General features: G+C 33.5%; 3 protein-coding genes across 4 annotated transcripts in view; 1 reads left to right on the top strand and 2 right to left on the bottom strand.

The window, feature by feature from the left end:
- Positions 1 to 21602, bottom strand: part of LOC118281827 (uncharacterized) — a 170127-nt gene that overhangs the window by 109312 nt on the left and 39213 nt on the right. The window lies entirely within an intron of this gene.
- On the bottom strand, positions 9047 to 10767 carry LOC118272245 (uncharacterized). Its single transcript, XM_035588617.2, has 3 exons — positions 10152 to 10767; positions 9825 to 9929; positions 9047 to 9417 (listed from the first exon to the last, which is right to left on the bottom strand). Coding segments are annotated over exons 1-3 (459 nt in total). The 5' UTR covers positions 10154 to 10767; the 3' UTR covers positions 9047 to 9065.
- Positions 10648 to 16095, top strand: LOC118275987 (uncharacterized). Its single transcript, XM_050701462.1, has 5 exons — positions 10648 to 10794; positions 10900 to 11027; positions 11117 to 12927; positions 13045 to 13280; positions 15694 to 16095. Exons 3-5 carry the CDS (start codon positions 11364 to 11366, stop codon positions 16093 to 16095), a joined length of 2202 nt encoding a protein of 733 aa, XP_050557419.1. The 5' UTR covers positions 10648 to 10794; positions 10900 to 11027; positions 11117 to 11363.

Genomic DNA, 21602 nt, shown 5'->3' with positions numbered 1-21602 from the left:
GTCAAGATAGGTTTAATTAAGTTATAAGTGGTGATTAATTAAAATGTAGATTATAATTATTATAATTCTACCTAAAATAATGTAATTCGTATTGCAATTTTAAAATTTATGAAAGTATCGTCTCTCAACATAAGTTGCTTGTTATTATGAGCCCCTGCGTAGGTTGAAATTACAATTAAATTATTATTATTTACGAGTAATCTCATTAAAAAGTTACGCTACTAACCCTCATAATCCAATTAAGTTAAACAACAATGAATTTGATTCTCAGAATTTTTTTTTCTGTGGTGAAATTCTCCAATGGCTTTTCCCGCCTTGGGCAAGATGAGAGGGTTGGTCAGACTCTTACTGACTAGAAACCACCCCGTTCCTACTCCTGCTTCTCGAGCTGGAGCCCCGGCAAACCTGCTAGGTAGTCACCGACGTCTGGGCGAGAGAGGTTCGTTTCCATCAAAGACACCTCCGCATTAGAAATAACGTTTATTCGATTCGGATTCCCCTCAATAAAAGCTAATTTAATCCATTTAATGTAATCAATCTATCGTTACACCTATCAATAACAAAATAAATAACATTTACCACAGAGGCCTAAACAAATTTATACAGATGCTAAATACTTACCTAGGAACGATCAATCTGTTCTTTTTAAACTGTATTATTTGTAAGAAGTTAAAACATTTACGCTATACCTAAATCTCTTGATCAAACAAATAATTGAATCATGAGTTGTTTACTAAAGAAACTAATGCGTAAACCTACTGAAATGTGTTTATATTATTTCGATTATCTGTGTTTCTTATTGAATGAAGCGGTAGGTGAATGTGTAATATTTTTTAATCGAATTAAAAAAAGGAGTTTTTCAGTTTGATCTGTATGTATGTATACATATAGGTATATGTTTGTGTACGATTATCGCGTTTGGTTGAAGCGATTTTGATGCGGTTTTCAACATAGTATTTTTCTGACTTAGGATAAGGTTTTAGGCGGTAAAGGAAATTGAAGGTTGATGTTTTAATCCATTTCTATATTATTTTAATTCTCAAATAGGTTAAACGTGATACATGCATGTATACGTATACCATATAACAACCACATTTCACCAATTACATAGATTCATGTAATAAATAAGTACCTACACCTATTTTACTCAACCCGGGAATCAATCTTGGAAAAAGACCTATTACAGTCGCACTTATACTGGGTAGATCAATAAGGCACGAGCATGGTTACAAACAAAGAAAAACAAATGCCATCCAATTACCAAACACGAAAAACAGTATGGCGTAACATTTCCAACTTTCCGCGTTTCAAACAATCTAAAAATTCATTTTAAACTTTGTGTCCCCGTTTTACAGTTAGTTTTTGTTTACTAACACGATGCTTATCAAATGCATAGATAAAAACAAAAACGACCGATTACGTTTTATCAAAGTATTATGCTGAATTATGCCAAGTGATAGTGCATGTCTACCAAAATAGATAGCGTTATAAGTGGAGATGTACACGTTACAAAAGATGGTACTGTAACATTGGTATACATGTTAATTATACGTTGGGTGCATAAAAGAATAAAATACAAGAGAATAAATGATGTTTAGTACCTTTAGTACGACTTTGCTTTACGTTGACCGAAAATATTAAATTGAGAGCACGTTCAACGCTTTGATTGTTTTATTCGAGTCGGCCAATCAGAGCGCCGAACGCGCACTCGTTTCGATCTCGTTAAACGTAAAAGGAACTCGTACTGAGTACTCAGTTCTGTCCAGAATCCATTGCGTGTAAGAGTAACAAACATCAATGCTTAGGTATATCCTAACAAAAACTTTTTTAGTGTTAAAAATGTATTTTTTTCATCCTTCATTCTCATTATCATATCAGTCACAAGACGTCCAATGCTGGCCGTTCAGATAAGTGAGAACCTGCATCCACCAACTTCCTGCCTTTAATCATTTTAATTTTATTACCTACTATGTACCTACTTAAATTACACTCCCATAAGTAAATAAATTATTTAATTTAATAGTATATGTCTAGATAGTGCCTCTATGAACGCTAGGGTAGGACATGTTGTAGTTGAGTTATGGCTTGTAGAGAGACAGGCGAGGAACAAGCTAAGTTATAATGTATGGGCTTCCTGTGGCGGAGTCGTGGACGCTAGTATATTATAAGTTTTGCCTATGAATAGCTACATATTACTTGCGTATGTAAAATAAAACATTATAGGCTATATCCTCTATCATATCATTCTTTAGGCAAATTTGTCTCTGATACAAAGGCCATTCATTAAAAATGATAACGCTCTGATATTCGTAAAACTTGAATGAAAGGCATATTAACAAAATACATAACTCACTACATAACTCACTACCGTACTACATTGTTGAAACTGTCCCTTGTCGCACAGTCAACAATGTCAGACGTCGCCTGACATCGTGCGACATCGCCCGATGTCTCTGGGGACACATGTCGCTCGACAAATATTCCCAGTGGAGACGAAGCTTTATACATATTATTATAAATGTGAAAGTTTGTTTGTTTGGATATTTGTTAGTCAATCACACTGAAACTACAAAACGAAGTTTGATGAAACTGGTATACAGAAAGGGTATGGGTGATAGGATTTTATACATTCCAAACATAGTGTTATAATTCACATTACAAACAAAATCTTACCTTAAAAAACAAATAAACTCCAATAAACTACCTATTAAACTTCCATAACATACACAACCAATAACAAAAAAAATCTCCGAATTACCTATAAACCAGTATCAGCACACGACCGAACTCGGAATTACCTGTAAATAAAGAAAAAAACTTATAAGAAAAGAAACATTGATTACAGAATTGCATGCGTGTAAAGTATCACGCGAGGATAATATTGAGAAAGCAGATGCCTGATCATTGGCCAATAAAATAACGAATTTGTGTGCTATGTGTTATCTGTTCAATAATTACAGATTACATTGTTATAAGAAATGAGAAACATGTAATTAATGTAGAGGTATTTAATGATTGCTAACAATGGTACGTTAGATGCATGAAGGAATGATATTATGATACTGAAGATGTGTTTGATATTTATTAGATAACAAGATAATTACATGAAAAAATCTTTCTGCACAAACTTATTTGGTTATACGCAAATAAACTAGGGTTTTCTCTTGTATTGTGGGTGCGTTTACAAACATACAAATTCACATAACATGAAGACCCGAAACAACAATTCGAATCGAACCCGTTACACGTTGCGCGGCAGCCTGTTACCCAGCCACCGAGCCCACCGTGCAGTCAAGTATTTGATGGCATAAGAGCAAATCGAATTATTTTTTTGTTTCTTTCTGGTAATATACCTATGCCAAAACCGAGTATGAATATTGTAAGTTAATTTTTGTCTAGTCTTCTAAAAACTTCCAGTTTTAATGAAAGATCTAAATTCAAAACAAACTTCTACCCTAATTGAAAATGTATAATACAAACAAACAACCAACAATTTGAATACAACAACAGCTCATATAAACAAGACGAATTCTATTCAATTACAAAATAAACTCACACAAAGAAAATACACCGATTTCCATTTAAATACAAATTGTAGACAACAGCACATCAACCTACACCATCCTCTCTACTCCTTTCAACTGACTTACGACCTTATAATCAAAGAAGAAAGTTGAAAATGTGATTGGTACAAATAAAATCAGTTATTTGAATTCATGTAGGTGCGGTCCTTAATTTTGTATAAGGGATACCGATATTTAAGTTTAAACATGCTTTGTCCTTAGAAATCAACTGTAATTCCATGTTTTTGTATATAAATTACTTTTTATATGTCGTTAAACTAAATTTAATCAGAAACAACATTGTCGTAAGGTAATTTTGTACCTAATTTTACTGTTTTGTATGTTGTCCTGAATAAGTTCGTCATAATACTTAACTAAATAAATTGGCACCAATTTGGCACCTGGTTGTCAAGCCTTAGCGGTATTTTCGACCGAGACTCAATCACTTGTGCTACGGTTATGAGGTCCCCCTAGAGCCATTTTTAAATATAGATATTAGTCCAGTTAAACAGTTGTAACTAAAATAAGAAACTTCAACAACGGGGGTCACCGGTGACCGACGTTAGCGTTAGTTCTTATGTAAAATATTACCAATGTTTAGGTATTGACTTACTATACATAGAATACCATTGCATTCAAGTACTTAAGACTAGTTATGTATGAAAGATTGCACAAACGCATACCACTGACAAATTGCTACAATTTGCTAGTGTCGAGTTAGTGGATAATACTTTATCTAAATTAATTGTTACACCCACACACATAATTGTTTAACACCCACTGTGTTAAAGAAACAGTAATATATTTTACAAGACGATTAGCTAAAAACTTTAATATCTTGTTACGTTATGTTGCACCTTTAATTTGTAGATGGTAGATCCAAACCAATTTAGTTTTTTTTAATGGATAAGGCAGTAAACGAGCTCAATTATCACTTGATTGTAAGCAATTAGCTCTGCCCATGAATACCCATAACAATACAGAAGTTACAAGTGCATTGAGCTTTGTTGTTCGAGACTGTGAAGCTACACATTATGACACAAAAACAAAATTCACAGAAGAATCCCAAGAACCTATACCATCAACTATCATAATAAAACCTAGTAGTGTTTGTAATCTACTAACAAAATACAACATGGGTGTCATCAAGTTCAATTCATCATCGCTTACCATCAAGCGAGAACGGAACGCAGATCTACGCGAGACACAATGTATAGTATTATGTGGCATTGTATCTTATTTACCGGGCAGTCAAGTGGTTAAGAATATGTATAAAAAAAAAAACAAGCTGCTACCATCCCCAAAATTCCATCAAGCATTTAAATGAAGAAAGGAACGCGATAAGGATCAATTATTAAGGCAGACCGTTAGAACAATTGTGGATCCCCCACAAGCTAGACATTTCATTACAATCGTCACGCGATCCTTGTCGGCTAAGGAAAGCTTATTAGTAACTATCTAATTTGTTCTGTTGATGAGTATAAGTGTGGATAAGTATGCTAGTTAAGAGAAAGGACATGGAGTCATTGTAAAAGGTCATACTAGTCTAAATTTTAATGAAGAACGACGTTTCAAACGACGGAAGGAATAAGTTAATTGTGGTGCTAGGAGTTGTGTTTAACACCTTTTGTTCTGAGAAAGCATGGGCTGTGGCATGGGACTTAATAGTGTCAATAACTCACCGTTGGTCTTACTTGCTCTATCTGTTACTATATCTCTACTAGATCTGTATTCGATTAATATCTTCTAAGTATCTAAAACATTATATTATTAAAGTCAGCATCATTTATTAAAGACAGTTAGTATGGGGCAATGTTTTTTAAAAAATAAAGGATCCATTCAAGCAACACTGTTTTAATTCATATTGATTTATTAATCAAAACATTCTTCATTCTATCATGTAAAATTTCATTCATGATTATCTTAATAGCATTGGAGGTCATTCAAGAAATTACCTTAAACAGAAATTACGATAAAACGAAATAATAAAGCTTTGAAACCTGACCGTGATCACATCACTCGACATCATCGGTCAAGTGTACAACAATTAAGAATAAAACATTATCAATGTTTTTGTTACAGCATTTGCAAACCGGTTAATGAACTTAAGATTTGCAACCGCGACATTTTTTTGCTAAGCAACGTTTGTCGCAACATTTTAGGATTAGACCAAAACTAGATTCGCTTATTCGTTTTATCTAGATGACATTTTGCATTGTCAATGTGAAATTCCAACGGAATCCGTACAATGGAATTGTTCTAAGTCAAGATATATCTTTGCATAATGTGGAATTTTCAACGTTTGTCGTTTCTTTGTCATTTCATTTTATTCGGACGATTTAAGAGGCAAGGACCTTATAAATTGAATTTGCATACAGATATCATCATAATGCATTCTCGGAAATAGCTCCTATTATTGCGTCTTCTATATTGTTTGATGTAGATAATTTTGATGGTAATCTAATCTTTTCATTGGTATTTTCTCAGGTAAACATGGTTTGGTTTGCCATCGCTTACGTAATTCAATGTTGTTTCGTCTCAATGTATCATCAGATCGTCCGTGTTCCACTCCACAGTCAGATTACCAACATAGAACACGTTTTCGCATCACGCCTAAACACTGTTCTTGAAGCCTAGCCGTATAATCTCGGGTTTGGTTCCGGGGTCAGGACGAACAGTTATCTCTGAGTAATATAAGCAGTTGCTAATAATTATTACTGCTTCACGGACAATTAGTGATTTCTCTTCGATAGCGAATGTTGGAGAAAATTACAGTGTTATTTTTGTGGTCTGATTTTTAATGGATTATAAGTTGAGCGCCATTTATAATACGACAGCGCAAAAATAAACCTAATGTGCTTAAGGAATGACTTTATTTAAAAAAAATATTTTGACAGATTGAACTAAAATAACTTTTATGTGAGAGAATGTGCTATGTAGCTATGCTACGGAGATGTAATAGCTAAGCCGTGAATTAAGCTATGTATCTGCCCTCGCACAGCTATACAGCTCCAGTATGCGATGTATCGAAAGTAGGGAACCATCTGTATGTCATAGGTCGGCCCAGTCCGATTCCACCAGTTCTAAGCTATGTGTATCAATGAATATGATTAATGGTAGCTTACATCCACAGCAACATAGCATAGCACCCTAATACAGTGTATAAAACACTAGAAAAATCTGTCTAGATCTACAGTGATCTTTATCAACAGATATCAATAAAATCGGCTACGGCACGTGTGAACATATTCAAAGCATTTTTTTCTAGAATCAAACCAGTCTAGCTTTAGTATTTGCATAGCCAAAAAAAGACATTACATTCATTGGACTAACTCATTTTTTATTTAGGTTCCGTACTTAGATTGGTAATATGAAAGAACTAATATTCTGCTGCCTGTCCGTCTATAACTAGGCTGGATATCATAACACGTGATATTGTAATAGTTTTTAACCCATTTAAAAAAGACGTTCACAGTTTCCCCTGTACGTATGTTTGAGCGCGATTATCTCGCGTATGGCTGAACCGATTTTGATGTGGTTTTCAGCATAGTATTTTGCGCACTTAGAAAGTTTATTTTTCCATATGGATGGTGTATTTTATTTAATAACAAAAATACTGTAATTGTTTTCTGTAAGTAAAAAAAAACGAAATGTACTAAGCACTTAAGGGACTCTAGTAAACTAGTATTAGTACGGAACCCTACATGCTTTTTTTTTTTATAAATAAACATTAGTTTCTACTCCTGTGTACATCGAACTCTCTGGCGCCATCAATATCATTGCGAATCAGGATGTCTTTTAACAACACCTATTTATCACTCTAAAAACGTGAACTGAATTACCAATTTTATTTTTAGGCGTTTCTATACAAGATCTATTACTTAATCGTTCGTTTCTAGAATTGCTAAATAAGATAATGTATTCCACAGAGACATTTTGGATCGAGCATAAAGCTTTACTGACAGACCTAAACCGGAGCTGCGGACCACCAAGCGGGTTCCGGTTCGAAAAGCAAGAGTAGGAACAGGGTGGTTTATAGTCAGTAAGTCTGACACTCCTTCTCACCTCTTCAAGGAGGGAGAAGTAATTAGATGATTGTCACTCCTTAAAAAAGTCAATGTATTATACGATCAAAATTTAATTCATTAAAAGAGTTTTTTTTTTGAGCGTAGAAAATCGTCCAGTGAGAGAAAGTGTCAGACTATTACTGACTAAAAACCACCCCGTTCCTTCTCCTGCTTTTTAAGCCGGAGCCCCGGTAAACCTGCTAGGTAGTCCGCAGCTCCGGAAAAGAGTGAAGTTATCCATACCTATGAATGATTCCATAGTCTAGTACTTAAGAAAACCAGCTACGAACCACGTGCTTCCAAATCCTTACACGAGCGCAAAACACGTTTCTGCCAAGAGTAAACTGTACTGCATTTAAATAACTGTAACCTGAACTTTAGCCAACAAACCGGTTGCTGATAAAACAGGTACAGGTTTGATATCAATCATATGGATTTTATGATCAATTCGGTAAAGGGCAATGTGGGTCTTAAAATACACATATATGTAACTTCTCCCAATATAGAAAGTTCTTCAAGTTTGTTTGACCTTTAATTCAAGTACATATATATCCCCTCTGCTGCCTCGTTGGTCGAGTGATCGCAAGTGCGACTGCCGGACTAGGGTTTTGGGTTCGATTCCCGTGTCAGGTAGAGTATAACTGGGCTTTTTTCGGTTTTTGAAAAATGTTCAGTACTAGTAGAGAGCCTGAAATTGTCACCGGTATATGGCAATAGGCTCACCCTCTATTACATGGGACTTTATAGGCATTAAATATCGTAATGTCCACTTCTGCCTACCCCTTTGGAGATAAAAGGCGTGATGTTGACGAAAAGTGGTTTTACGTAATAGTCACCCTTTATTTCACACATAAGTGTCACGAACATACCCAAAAAATATTGAGATAACAAGTTGGGCAGTTATTTCTTGAAAACGAAACTATCTATTAAAGAAAGAAGTTTCAAATGACCGCATAGTTCCCGAGCATATTCAATATACAAACCAAAAATTCAATTTCCCTTTCAATAATAGTAGTATATGATTGGGCATTCTGGACCACTTTTCGCTCGGCGAACGCCTTCGCTCAAGTGGTCCAGAATGCCCAATCGTTAATGGTCGACTCGGTTAATTTTGCCGAACGAAAAGTGGTCCAGAATGCCCAATCGTGAACGGTCGACTCGGTTAACGATATTAACGCGAAAAAAGTAACAAACGTTATCATCTGTTTAGTACTATTCAAATAATTCCGTACAACGTACGTTCTAACTGAAACAGGGACATGGAACGTATGCACACGTAATACAATATCGTAAAGTTGTGTATAAACATAACCTTATGATATTTAATTGTGTCTGTATGACATGTCTGGAATTATGTGTAGCCACGCATAATTTCACACATAATGTGTAGTAGGGAAATAAAAAATAAAACATTCATTGAAATAAAATCATATAACTATTTATTATCGTAAAATATAGGTTTGTCGGGGAACAAAACATCTGCGGACTTTACAAACTCCTGCAGTTTTTGCCACTGAGGAGAGTCTATGTCGGTCTGGAGCTTGATCCGTACGATTGCCTTCTTCCATAGCTCTAGCGAGTCGGTGTTGCGCGCGTCGTTAGCTCGGTACACCTTGCAGTCGATGTAATATTCGCCATCGGTGTGAGCTGTGCGTCGCTCACACCCGTTGGCCACTCGGTACACGAACAGCGACGGCAGGCATGCTCGACCTGATGATCCGACGTCCGCGCCTGCCTCGTGGTCGTGACTGATACCGAATATATCGCTATCACTCGCAGCTTTTTTACTGAAAAAATAAAACAAAACAACTTTTGTTAATTTACTAATTACAAATCCCGATATTGTTGATACTGTACTGGATGGTCAAGAATTGATTGAAAAGCTTTGTTAATAAGGTTTTTCATTTAATCTCGATGAGTGTAACACCTATATTATGTATATCGATTAAATAATTATCCAGTAACCAATACTAATTGTTGCTCTAATCTTGTATCGTACTAAATAACACTACCGATAACAAACTCAAAAAACCGTCATGAAACAACGCTTGCGTGTGTTTCGTTCACTTGTAACACTTTTGATGTTTGAAGTGTTCATGGACGGCGGTGATTGCTTACCATCAGGAGATCCGTCTGACCGTTTACCGGCTTATACCATATAAAAAAAGAAAATGTAAAACAATATGCAATTTACCTGGGACGGTCTGATTTTGATTTGCGTTTGTTTTCTGTAGGTTTGCGACCAGTTTTCGTTTTTCGTTCAATGGTTGGTTGATAATAAGAACCCTCAGAATCGGACCTGAAAGATAAAAATGGTACATACGTGTTAATGAAATAAATTATTAAGTAGACGGTGGTTCTGAAGATTAATGCTATACTCGGAGATATTCATGATTACTTAACATAGTCCTCAGCAATCGTTTTCGGTAGAAGTCGTTACTAAGGAATAATTTAAGTAATCTTTAAATGTCTCTGAGTGTAGCAGTTACAGTCAGAACAGTCTTGAATATTTTATACTTACATTTTCTCCTTGACTTGTAATGGACTTACTCAACTTCAAGACGACAGCAGCGGCAGCACGACTGAAGACTGGAGTCACAAGTATAGTAGTACTATACTACTTGGTTCACTTGGAATAATTGTAATGATCGTATTGAAAAATGTAGTGAGTTATAAGGCTGGAAGGATCTAATATAAAAAGATACTTAAAATCTTTGGGTTTTATCGTCTGATGGAACGTTTTTATTTAGTCGTATTATAGACCTTCAAAAAATACAAACTAAGGTAAACTAAAGTACAATCAATTGCTGATGCATCGAAAACACTTAGGGTTTCCACGTCGTTTTTTACAATTTTCATACAATGATAGTTATATAAGCAGCGTAATGACAGCCCTGGCTAAAATAGCTGACTACCAAACATGCGCCATGGTTGCATCATTGCATGTATTGTAATTGCATATATTGCAATTTGTATACACGTGTAAAAATTTCGCAATAATATCGGAAACGTTGAAAGTTGATATGTGTAGCATTAGTATTATTGCGACACCTTGACGTTATGGAATTTTCCTGAAATTAAATAAACGTATCATCGGTAAATGATTGTTACTACTAAATATGTTGCATTACAAGTTTAATTTTGAAATTGAAAACATTAAACAGGTAAATATTGTTTTTAATATTCATATAAAAATAATCATAATAATATTTTTTGAAATTGATTGTTAAATCGTGATTTAAATAACAATATCTTTTATTCTTTTTCAGCTACATACGCATCAGAATTTGGAGTTGTATAAAGACGATGGGACTCGGATTAATTCTTAAGGAAAATTAGAAGTACATCATTTTTATCAGATAAGTTCTAACAGTGCGGAAGATTAAACAATTCTCAGGTAAATATATTTTGTACCCTTTACTTTAAGTTTTTGTTAAATCATTAATCTATGTACGCATATAATAAATCTTTGCATTTTATTTCCAGAGCATGGGTGCATACAATACGTCCAAACGATACAAAACAACAAACGAGGAACAGGAGCTACAACTGATCAAGATTTTTATTTACAATGGTTCTCTCTAACGCATTTTCGAAGCTGTAAATATGAATGAAAGGTACATAACTATGCACAACATATTATAATACATGATTTAATAACGACTGTTACGTCTAAACTCTGAAATAACTATTAATCCTTGTCTATCAATACTGATTGGTGTATTCAATAACAATGCCTTACTGCACAGTTTGTCATGTATCTGTAGATAATCGTCAGTGGTCTGGTCATTTACGTAGTAATGCACATAAAAACAATAGCATAGCTCCTTTTAACAGTAATGTAAAAATAATCAAGTCCTCGTTCAAAGGACGTATTGTAAGTTATAGGATTATTGCAACCGAGGAGTTAGTCCATAAATTACCAGAGAGTTTTTTAAATAAAATTCGAGATCAAGTCAAGGATCTGATCGACCAGTCATTAAAAAGACACACATCTGTTAAAGTTAATTTTGAATTATTTTTGATATTTCTTTTGTTTAAAAACGATCACCAAGAAACTAAATCATTTGCTACAAAAAACTTTATTATTAATTTTAATTACGATTTTGACACAATTTTCAAATTAGTTATTTCATTACTTCTCAAAAGAATAGAAGAATTTCAGGAAAGAGATAGCGGATGGACATTTTTGAATAACTCTTATTTTGAAGTAAATATTAACAAATATCAGCCTCTCAGTGGATCTAAATTTATTCCTTTACCAAGTTTTATAAAAAATAAAAAAGCTTGCTTGAATATTAAGAACAACGACAAGTACTGCTTTCTATGGTGCGTGGTGGCAGGCTTGTATCCTGCAACCCGACATGCCGACAGAGTTTCATCATATCCTCGTTTTCAGGATGTTTTAAATGTTAATGATTTGTCATTTCCCATCACGTTCACAGATATAGCTAATTTTGAAAAAAATAATCGTAATATTAATATTTATGTATATGGTTTGAAAAATAATAAAACCGTTGTAGGTCCATTATATAAAACAATTAATAAAAAATGTAGGAGCATCCACTTATTGTATCTAGAAAATGATAGTAATTCCCATTACTGTCTTATTAAGAATTTACCCCGTTTAGTTCGAAGTCAAATTTCTAAACATCATGGTAAATTATATTATTGTGAATCTTGTTTATTGTTTTTTCCTACTCTTAGTCAACTTGAAACACATCTGTGTGGAGGGGTCGTTACTATTTTGCCAGATAGGGGATCAGTACTAAAGTTTAAAAATTTTCAAAGGAAACAAGACATTCCATTTGTAGTTTATGCTGATTTTGAAACACTCTTAATACCGATTTCCAGCGATGAATATGATACAGTTAACACAACATATACCCAGCGACACGCGCCGGCCGCTTTTGCTTATAACATAGTATCTTCTTTTAATGATAATGATAACAAACGGTATAGAAGTTATCGCGGTAAGGATTGTGTTGCAAAATTTATAGAGTTTCTTACTCAGGATGTAATTGAAATATATAAAATACTAACTAAAAACAACCCTATGATATTTACTGATAAAGATGTTGAGGATTTTAGAAATGCAATTAAGTGTCACATATGTGAAAACTTGCTGTGGTCTGACAGAGTTAGAGATCACTGTCACATCACTGGTAAGTACCGTGGCGCAGCTCATCGACATTGTAACCTACAGCATAAAGTACCAAAATTCATACCAATATTTTTTCATAACTTGTCAGGATATGATTGCCATTTATTTGTGAAAAAATTAGGTGAAATACCTGGTCAAATAAAAATTATACCTAAGACCAAAGAAAAATATATTTCATTTTCGAAGTTTATTCCCGTTGCAGATAATGAATATGTACAATTAAGGTTTTTAGATTCTTTTAATTTTTTAGGCACCAGTTTAGACAAACTAGCTAAAACAATGCAGATAGAAGATTTTGTTAATCTTAGATCTCATTTTTCTGATAATAAACATTTTAGTTTGCTAACTCGAAAAGGTGTTTATCCATACGATTATATGACCAATTGGAAATGTTACGAGCAACAGGCGCTGCCGCTAAAGTGTTACTTTCATAATTCTTTGACAAACGAAGACGTCAGCGATGACGATTATAATCATGCTAAGACTGTATGGAATTGTTTTAATATAAATAATTTAGGAGAATACACTGATCTGTACTTGAAAACAGATGTACTTTTATTAACAGATATATTTCAAAATTTTAGAAAAACTTGTAAACAATATTATAAACTGGATCCTGCATTTTATATAACAACTCCTAGTCTATCTTTTGATGCAATGTTACTTAAAACAGGTGTTCAATTAGAACTGTTAACAGATTTAGCGATTATTAAAATGATTCAGGATGGTATTAGAGGAGGTCTGTGTGTGTGCTCGCATCGGTATGCAAAGGCTAATCATAAATATATGCCTGAGTATAATGCTGTAAAACCAGATTGTTTCATAACGTATTTAGATTGTAATAATTTATATGGTTATAGTATGTGCCAGTATTTGCCACATTCTAGTTTTAGATTTCTTAATGATAACGAATTAAAACATTTACGCATTCAAAATATTGATGATGATGCTGACTGGGGCTATATTTTAGAAGTTGATCTTTTATATCCCGATCATTTACATAACTACCATAATGACCTGCCTTTTTGTCCTGAAAAATGCATTCCTCCAGGTGGTAAAACAAAAAAACTTATCGCAAATTTATACAATAAGTACAATTATGTAATACACTACGTTCATTTAAAAAAGTGTCTGGAGCATGGATTAATATTACGAAAGATTCATAGAGTTATTACTTTCAAACAAAGCCCCTATTTAAAACAGTACATAGAATTAAACACTCAATTACGACAGAAAGCAAAAAGTACATTCGAGCAAGACTTTTTTAAATTATTAAACAACAGTGTCTTTGGTAAAACGTTGGAAAATACTGAAAAGAGAGTCACTGTACATTTAGTTAATCAATGGAGTGATAAAACAAATAAAACCAACAAAACAACATCCGCTGAGAGGCTTATAGCTAATCCTTATTTTCATAGTTCAACTATATTGACTGAAAATTTAGTTGCTATACAAATGAAGCCAGATCAAATAATCTTAGACAAACCTATCTACATAGGATTCACAGTTTTAGATCTTTCTAAGTCCCATATGTATAACTTCCATTACAATGTTATTAAACCATTTTATAATGATCGAGTACGCTTATGTTATACAGATACTGATTCTTTTGTTTATGAAATATATACTAACGATTTTTATTGTGATCTGAAGCACAATTTCTTGGAATACTTTGATAGCAGTAACTATAATAATGAGAACGAATTTGCCATACCTCTAATCAATAAAAAAATTCCTGGTCTTTTTAAGGATGAAATGGGTGGAGAATATATTTCTGAGTTTGTGGGATTAAGGTCAAAGCTCTATTCTTTAAAATGTTCAAATACAGTTATTAAAAAAGCAAAGGGAATTAAATCATACGTGCTCCGAGACTTAGATATCACAGACTATGAACGCATTTTATTGAATGGGGGAGTTATTCGAAGAAAAAATATTATGTTTAAATCATTGAAACATGAAATTTTTACACAAAGTGTCAATAAAATTACATTATCCAGTAACGATGATAAACGTATAATTTTGAAAGACAAAATAGCAACAAAAGCCTGGGGGCACTCATATACCTATAAAATGTAAACAATAGTGAATACGTCTTATCTTGGAATTATTATATCAATGATCCTTTCTTTAATGTATTAATAAATTATAGAGTGGTTCTGTATAAAACCAATTTTAGTTAAGTTAATAATTGTATTAGTGTTAATTAGCGTAATGTTATTTAGGTGTAGTTTATAGAAATAAATAAAGATTTTTATTATTGTAATAAATGTGTCTATTCATTATATATTTTTTGTTTTATTTTTTACCATATAGAAAGCCCTTATTACTAAAAAAAGTGGATGTGACGAACCATTTAGCTACAGAACCCTAAAAATGATGTGTAATACGAAACGGTATGGCGTCACGTTAGCCACAGTACCGAGCAAAAATGCATGGTATACATTTTTAGGTGTTGCAATGGTAGCTGTAGTACTGCTCGTTGATTATTAAATTATTCTCATTTGTCTGCTAGATCGTACACGATCAATATCAACAATTTTGTTATTTAATAAATATTATTCAGTGTAGATACTCGTACTACGTGTTACATCACATTTTAAACATGACTTCGGTAAGTAAATTATATTAATAAAAACATTAAACGTATTGTATTTTATGTATCGCAGTAATTTAACGATCACTGTATCGAATTGTAATGTGCTGAGTGTTGTGGATTCGATCCCACATGGAACAATCATGTTAAAGGTCTTAAATTATTATTTATCTGATTCAGAGTGTTATTTGTATTCGCGGGTTGAATATTAATCTGTAATTTTTTTTGTGACATAGGATTATTTATTTACCAAGTACAGTTGTTTGTAATACCTCTATTTAATGATCTATTTACTGTTTGTTTCAGATAGCGGGATCAGATGTTATGTTCAGTCAATACGCACAGGATCCGTATGAAGAATTTAATGAGATGATCCGATGCGAACGCGCTCCGTTGCGAACGCGCCTGGGTTGCAGCCAGGCTCCGAAAGAAAAGAAGAATACGTCTCGACGCAAGGACAAATCTAAAAACCATAATTCGACTCAATCTTTCGTCATGAGTAGACATCATCGGCGAGGCAGTAAACTAATAAAAATTTCAGTGATCGAGTTGTGCAATGATTCTCCGGACAGTGATAGTGACAGTAATAGTGATAACGTTATTATCCAAGCGCAATACGTAGTTAAAGACGCGGTTGACTTTATTATGGACGAAACGGAGTCGTTAGTTAAGAAAATATCGAAATCATTAATTGATAGTGACTTTTAAAAACCCTGTGTAAATATACAATTTTTTTTGTTTATTGTAATAATTTAATTGGAATAAATATTCGGTTAAGTTAGTTTTAATCTTAAGAACTTAGTATTTTTATGTTAAAGTAGTATTTTCATGTTAATGGTATTCGTATTATATAAATTTTACAGGTACAGGTATTATATAAATTTAAAAAAATAAAAAGCATGTTTTCTGTATAATAGTTGTTTTATTTTTTAAGAAAACCTTATACACACACATAGTTAACTTACTAACTAGTAAATTTACCAATTTAAAAACTTTTTTATACATAACACATTTCTAAGAGCACAATGTTTTACATGATGATTACAATTAAAAATAGTTTTTCTATCACAGTACTTTTTAGCTAACACAGATAGTTTAGGACAATTGTCTTCATGAAGTTCTATTACATTACAGTTCGCACACATGTCTTTTATCCACTTCACTTTCTCTGAACCTTTTACGTAGATATTCATATTTTCTAGATATGATACAATCATGCGTTGGAATTCTTTATAATCAATATAGCCTTCGCTCCAATGTAGACCCATATTTTTTTCCAGCCACTCGACTTGTCGCTTTTCATCCCTTGTTAAGTAAGTGAACTGGTACGGTGGTTTAATTAAAAACGTCTGTGTATATTCACGTGTGGCAAAAGCTAACTCCTTTATTATAAAATTATTGTAGAGATCTTTAAATCCTTGTACATCTAATATGATGGTATTGGGGTTCATGATATTTTCCTTACAATATTACTCAAAGGCTTATACTCAATTATACAATCGTTTAATATAAGACAGTAAGCAGAGGTTTGATCTGGTATGTCTAATTCACTCTCGATTTCCACTCTCACATCCACCACAGGGCCTGTTTTTAGATTATCTGCTTGTCTCGAACAGTCAACTACAAATAGCGGCGCTAGGTCTTTAAATTGTTTCTCACTTAGTAAGGGTTCCGAGCGCCTGCCATAATAAGACTGTTGAAATCGAGTGTATTGCTCGTATATTAATGCAATTTTGTTATTTGAAAAACTAGCGTTTAGATTTTCATACGGAAAGTAAGTTGAATTGAGGTACACTCTGACGTCACGAATATAACAGTGATCGAACTGGGACATGTCAGAACCTGCATTGTTTTTTCTATTTGTTTGTAAACCAATAACTACGTATCTTGGTTTCTCTATTTGCGATGAAGTTTTAATAGACCAGGTATGTTTTGTAGTTTTAGGTAAAGCTGGATATTCGTACAGATCCCAATTTCTGAATATCATCTGAAGTGGACGATCTTTTTCTAACAGTTTTAATAAATTTATCTTTTCTTTGTCAGATACTTTAACGTGTGGTACGCGCCATATAATTTTATTGATTTGAACGTCATCTACAATCTCCCCGGTGCTGAGTTTTACTGCATTTAGGTTTGTGTTACTTCGCAGCAATATTAGTTCGTGCTTACTGTTTATCACCACTTTCTTAAAATCTTCAGCAAAACCCATGATATTACAAAGAGGTATGGATGCGGAAAAGTTGCCTCCATTAACATTTTTTGTACCATCAATGTTCCAGCCCCAAGCATTTGATATCTTTGATTCACTCTCATTCATCGAAATTAATGACTTCATGGTGGTAGTAACGCCTGCATTTTTTATTTTATCAATCTCGACGCCATTCAACTCGTACCTTATATCTTGGAACAAGTAAAGGAGAGCGTTATTCGTAAAATGAACGCTAGAAGCCTTGTCTTTTGAGTCCTTTTTGCTAACAATTACAGTTCCTTCCAAATACAGAGTGCTAGCTGATGGTAGTACATACAGATCCTGTTGGTTTATGGGAATGCGAATTTCATCGTTTCTATTAAAACTTGTCACGTAGGGCTTGTAGGAGTGAAATTCGATACCTTCAACTGTGTTGTCGTAAGTCGGAGCGGATAAAACGTCGAGAATATTCATTTTAACAAACCGATGGCTTTCAGGAATGCCTTATTATTATTGGTTAATTTAATTTTTTTATTAGAGCGAGGTCTTATTTTCTTGGTTGCCAAATTTGCACTGATATTTTGGACCTGGGGCTGCTCATATTTATTGAAGTCAATCATTTTTTCGTCTAAGATGTAAATATACCTGCACTTCTTCACCACGTAAATTTATTAGGCGATTGTTAATATCCAACAGTCTGATATGTATACAGCTTATGTTGTTTTGATTGATTGGGAAGTATATTGCGTTCTTCGGGATTTCTATAATCCTATATCCAGGAGGTACATTAAGTGCAAATTCGTGGATAATGTGACTCGGTTCTCCGTTTATGTACGATCCGCTTATAATATCACATTCTATTCTGACCACGGTCGTAGGTAAAATGTTCACGGGAAACTGTGACACATGCCATTTATTACCTTTTAATACCTGCTTATCAAACCCCAGCAAACGTCTAAAGGTGTTTTCTTTTTCAAAATTAACATCTTTAGAACAGTATAAAGTAGTTTTTAAAGTATTGTTATTGCAATCTAGTTTAATTGATGTACCTTTTATCTCAGATTTTAAATAATCACTGATATCTTGCAATTCATACGTTCCCTCCGGTATTTCAATGATTTCTGAGCCATAGTAAAACTTGTTATTCGTTTCATCAATGTTTGGAATGGAATTAAATGTTGAGAAATGCAATAATGCACACTCATATTGTCCATTTAGTTGTAACGTATTAGGGTAGTACGTGGTTAAGGTAGACGAGTTTCCGGTTATCGATAAAGTGAGTGACATTTTGCAAATGATTGAAATGAAAGAAACACGTTAATTTTATACATTTTTATTCCAAAATTTCCACAGATACTCTAAACATAGATGACCACAATTTACTGTGTTAAAGTTTTGATATCTTGTGTAGTTGTAATAAACACGACAATTCTTAAAATATCGCATTAATTCTATTGGAGGTTTCAAGTCTCCGTAACTATCAAAGTATTCACAATAGTCAGATACTTTAACATAAGCCACCCAATGCGTTCCTTCATTTTTAGAATCGTCCAAGTTAACAACACCACATTCAATCTGTTTTGGCTTTCTCGGTAATTGATCCTTCATGTATACTCCTCGAAAGTGTGGGATGTCTCGTGCATGTTCTTGGATGTCGATATTAGTCAGAGGACGATTAGGTAGCTTCTTTATCAGTTTTTTGGATGATCTATGAATAATCCTTTACCATTTTTATGCGGTTTAATGTATAAACCTTTACCCAATGCTAAAGCCTCCATAGTCTTATTATGACGTTCTGTTTCTCGCAAATTTTGTTGAGCTGCTTTATAATCATTAACGGTTTTTGCAATACCCGCTGCACCGCCAGCCAAAGTTCCTAAAGCTGATAAGCCAGCAAAAATTGGAATCAAAGGTAAAATACCTCCAGTCTTTGGTATGGGTATGACACGCGGTACCCGAATTTTCTGAATTTTTGGAAATATCTTTTTCGCTGCTAAGTAAGCAGCGGTAATTAAAGCTTTACTATCTTTGTGTTTAATTTTCTTAAGTTTTGATTTTATTTTTGATACAAAGTGTTTAAACGTTTTAACTCCGGCACCAGACTTTAGTTTGGCTTTCATCACTTTGCTTACTAGCCATGAACTAAGTTTTTCTCCTTTCCCGGCATCTTTTGATTTAAGTCTTTGTTTTGCCATATTCATTAGTTGCAAATCAGCTTTGTGACGATGTGATAAGTCTGTATGGTTAGCGTATGCAATGTCGTGGTGCATACAAGCTTCATCCAACTTATTGATACCTCGATCACCGCGTAATAAACGTTTCTGGAGTTTTGTTCCTGGTCCGCAATAATTATAGCCGGGCAAATGAAGCTCGAACGGTAGATTTTCTATTATATTATTAACTAGTCCACCACCTTGCATTGTACAAAGCGCAATGGTAAAATATTCCAAAATAATTGATTATATACTTAATAACTCAATCCACTAATGCAGTTTTGTCAATCCAACTATTTTCATTGTTGTTAAGACCCAACCATTTAACGTAAAGTTTTTTCCTTTCTTTCTTAAAACTTTCTCTATCAAATAAACACCAGGGTAGTTTGATTTTTGAAGTTCTTGTTCATAAAAGGTTCCTAATATAGCTTGTTTTCGTTGGTCTTGTATATGGTATGTCACTGGTATTGTATTATTAATCTTTTTTACAGTAAACAGTTCTGTTGACCAATTAGGAGTATAACCTTTTTCAAAATTGTGTTTGTATTTACTGATACGAACATAATCACCAATTTTAAACTTAGGTTTATATGGAATAGATACATGTTTATTTGCTTTCAAAATATTTTCTTTTATTATCTGCTCATTAGACTTGCATACATCGATGGGTTTTAATTTAATAGTTCGATGTTTTGTGTTGTTATATGATTCCAGCGTTACTTCTAATGGTTTACCTAGCCACTTATAGTTTCCATGAAGGCTAAAATATTTATACAATTTATTTTTTATGGTTTTAATTAGTCTCTCAACGATTGATGCTTTTTTGGTAGAAAACGATGAGTAATGGTTAATTTTGTATGTTTTCATAAGCGCTTGAAATGCGTTATTATAAAATTCTGTCCCCATGTCAGTTTGTAAATTATCAGGTTTTCGATGACTGTCAAGTAATATTCGTTCAAAAGCATGAGTGACATCAAGTTTATTTTTTGATTTTAGCGGCCGCGTCCACGCGTATTTTGAGAAGCAATCGATCACTATTAAAATATAATTATAGCCTTTATTATATTTCCTTAGGTTTTGCATATCCATCAGATCAGCTTGCCACAAGTCGTCGATACCTTTTAGAACAACAGAACGTCGAAGAAAATTTCTTCGTGCAGTTTTATGTATTTCATTTACTATTTGTTGTTTTGACATAATTTACAGTTTTTTAAGCAATTTATCAATATCTGCTTTAGTGTAAAACTTATCTTCCAAATGATTCAAAGCCTCAGGTATCTTTGTTTTTAAAGTAGTTTGAACTGTCTTTTGTGCATCTAACGTGAGCTGAGAACGTAAAGCACCAATTAGTTTATTTAATTCATGTATCGTATTAGCACTTAATCGATCTACGTAATCCTTGTTCACCGCATCGTCTCCATCTACGGGAGATCGGACTCCCCTCAGTCTAGAAGCTTTTAAATCAAAATCCCCGCTTTCTGATTTTAACAATGCGTTATCGTTAAATTCAAATAAATCAGATATGCGCAATCTCTTGTGAATAAAATGACCGAATTTGTCTACGTTCATCTTTAAGATGTATTGTTTTGAAAGGTTGACAGTAAAATGAAACACAGATAGATGTTTTATGTATTTATTATATTACTTTCACGCAATTCCTCTATTATAGATATAATTTCGTTATTTACCCCTGTGTTACCAGCATCCTGAGATGCAATTAACAATTTTAACCTTTCTACTAATTCATTAGGATCATCCCAATATATAAAATCTACATTCTTCTTCCACATTTTTGTTAAGGGTAGTCCTTTTCC

This window comes from Spodoptera frugiperda, chromosome 20 (assembly GCF_023101765.2).
Source record: "Spodoptera frugiperda isolate SF20-4 chromosome 20, AGI-APGP_CSIRO_Sfru_2.0, whole genome shotgun sequence".
In the NCBI taxonomy this organism is placed as follows: domain Eukaryota; kingdom Metazoa; phylum Arthropoda; class Insecta; order Lepidoptera; family Noctuidae; genus Spodoptera; species Spodoptera frugiperda.
Note: the sequence above shows the minus strand (reverse complement) of the source record. Positions and strands in the feature narration are given on the sequence as shown.

Bases quoted from the DNA above. Each gene is read 5' to 3' on its own strand.
- LOC118272245 (XM_035588617.2), bottom strand. The intron at 9,418-9,824 runs GTAAATTGCATA...TTATTTTTTCAG, and splicing joins TCAAAATCAGACCGTCCCAG to TAAAAAAGCTGCGAGTGATA.
- LOC118275987 (XM_050701462.1), top strand. From the start codon at position 11,364: ATGCCTTACTGCACAGTTTGTCATGTATCTGTAGATAATCGTCAGTGG. The intron at 12,928-13,044 runs GTCAAATAAAAA...TTAATTTTTTAG, and splicing joins AAAATTAGGTGAAATACCTG to GCACCAGTTTAGACAAACTA. The intron at 13,281-15,693 runs GTATGGAATTGT...TGTTTGTTTCAG, and splicing joins ATTATAATCATGCTAAGACT to ATAGCGGGATCAGATGTTAT.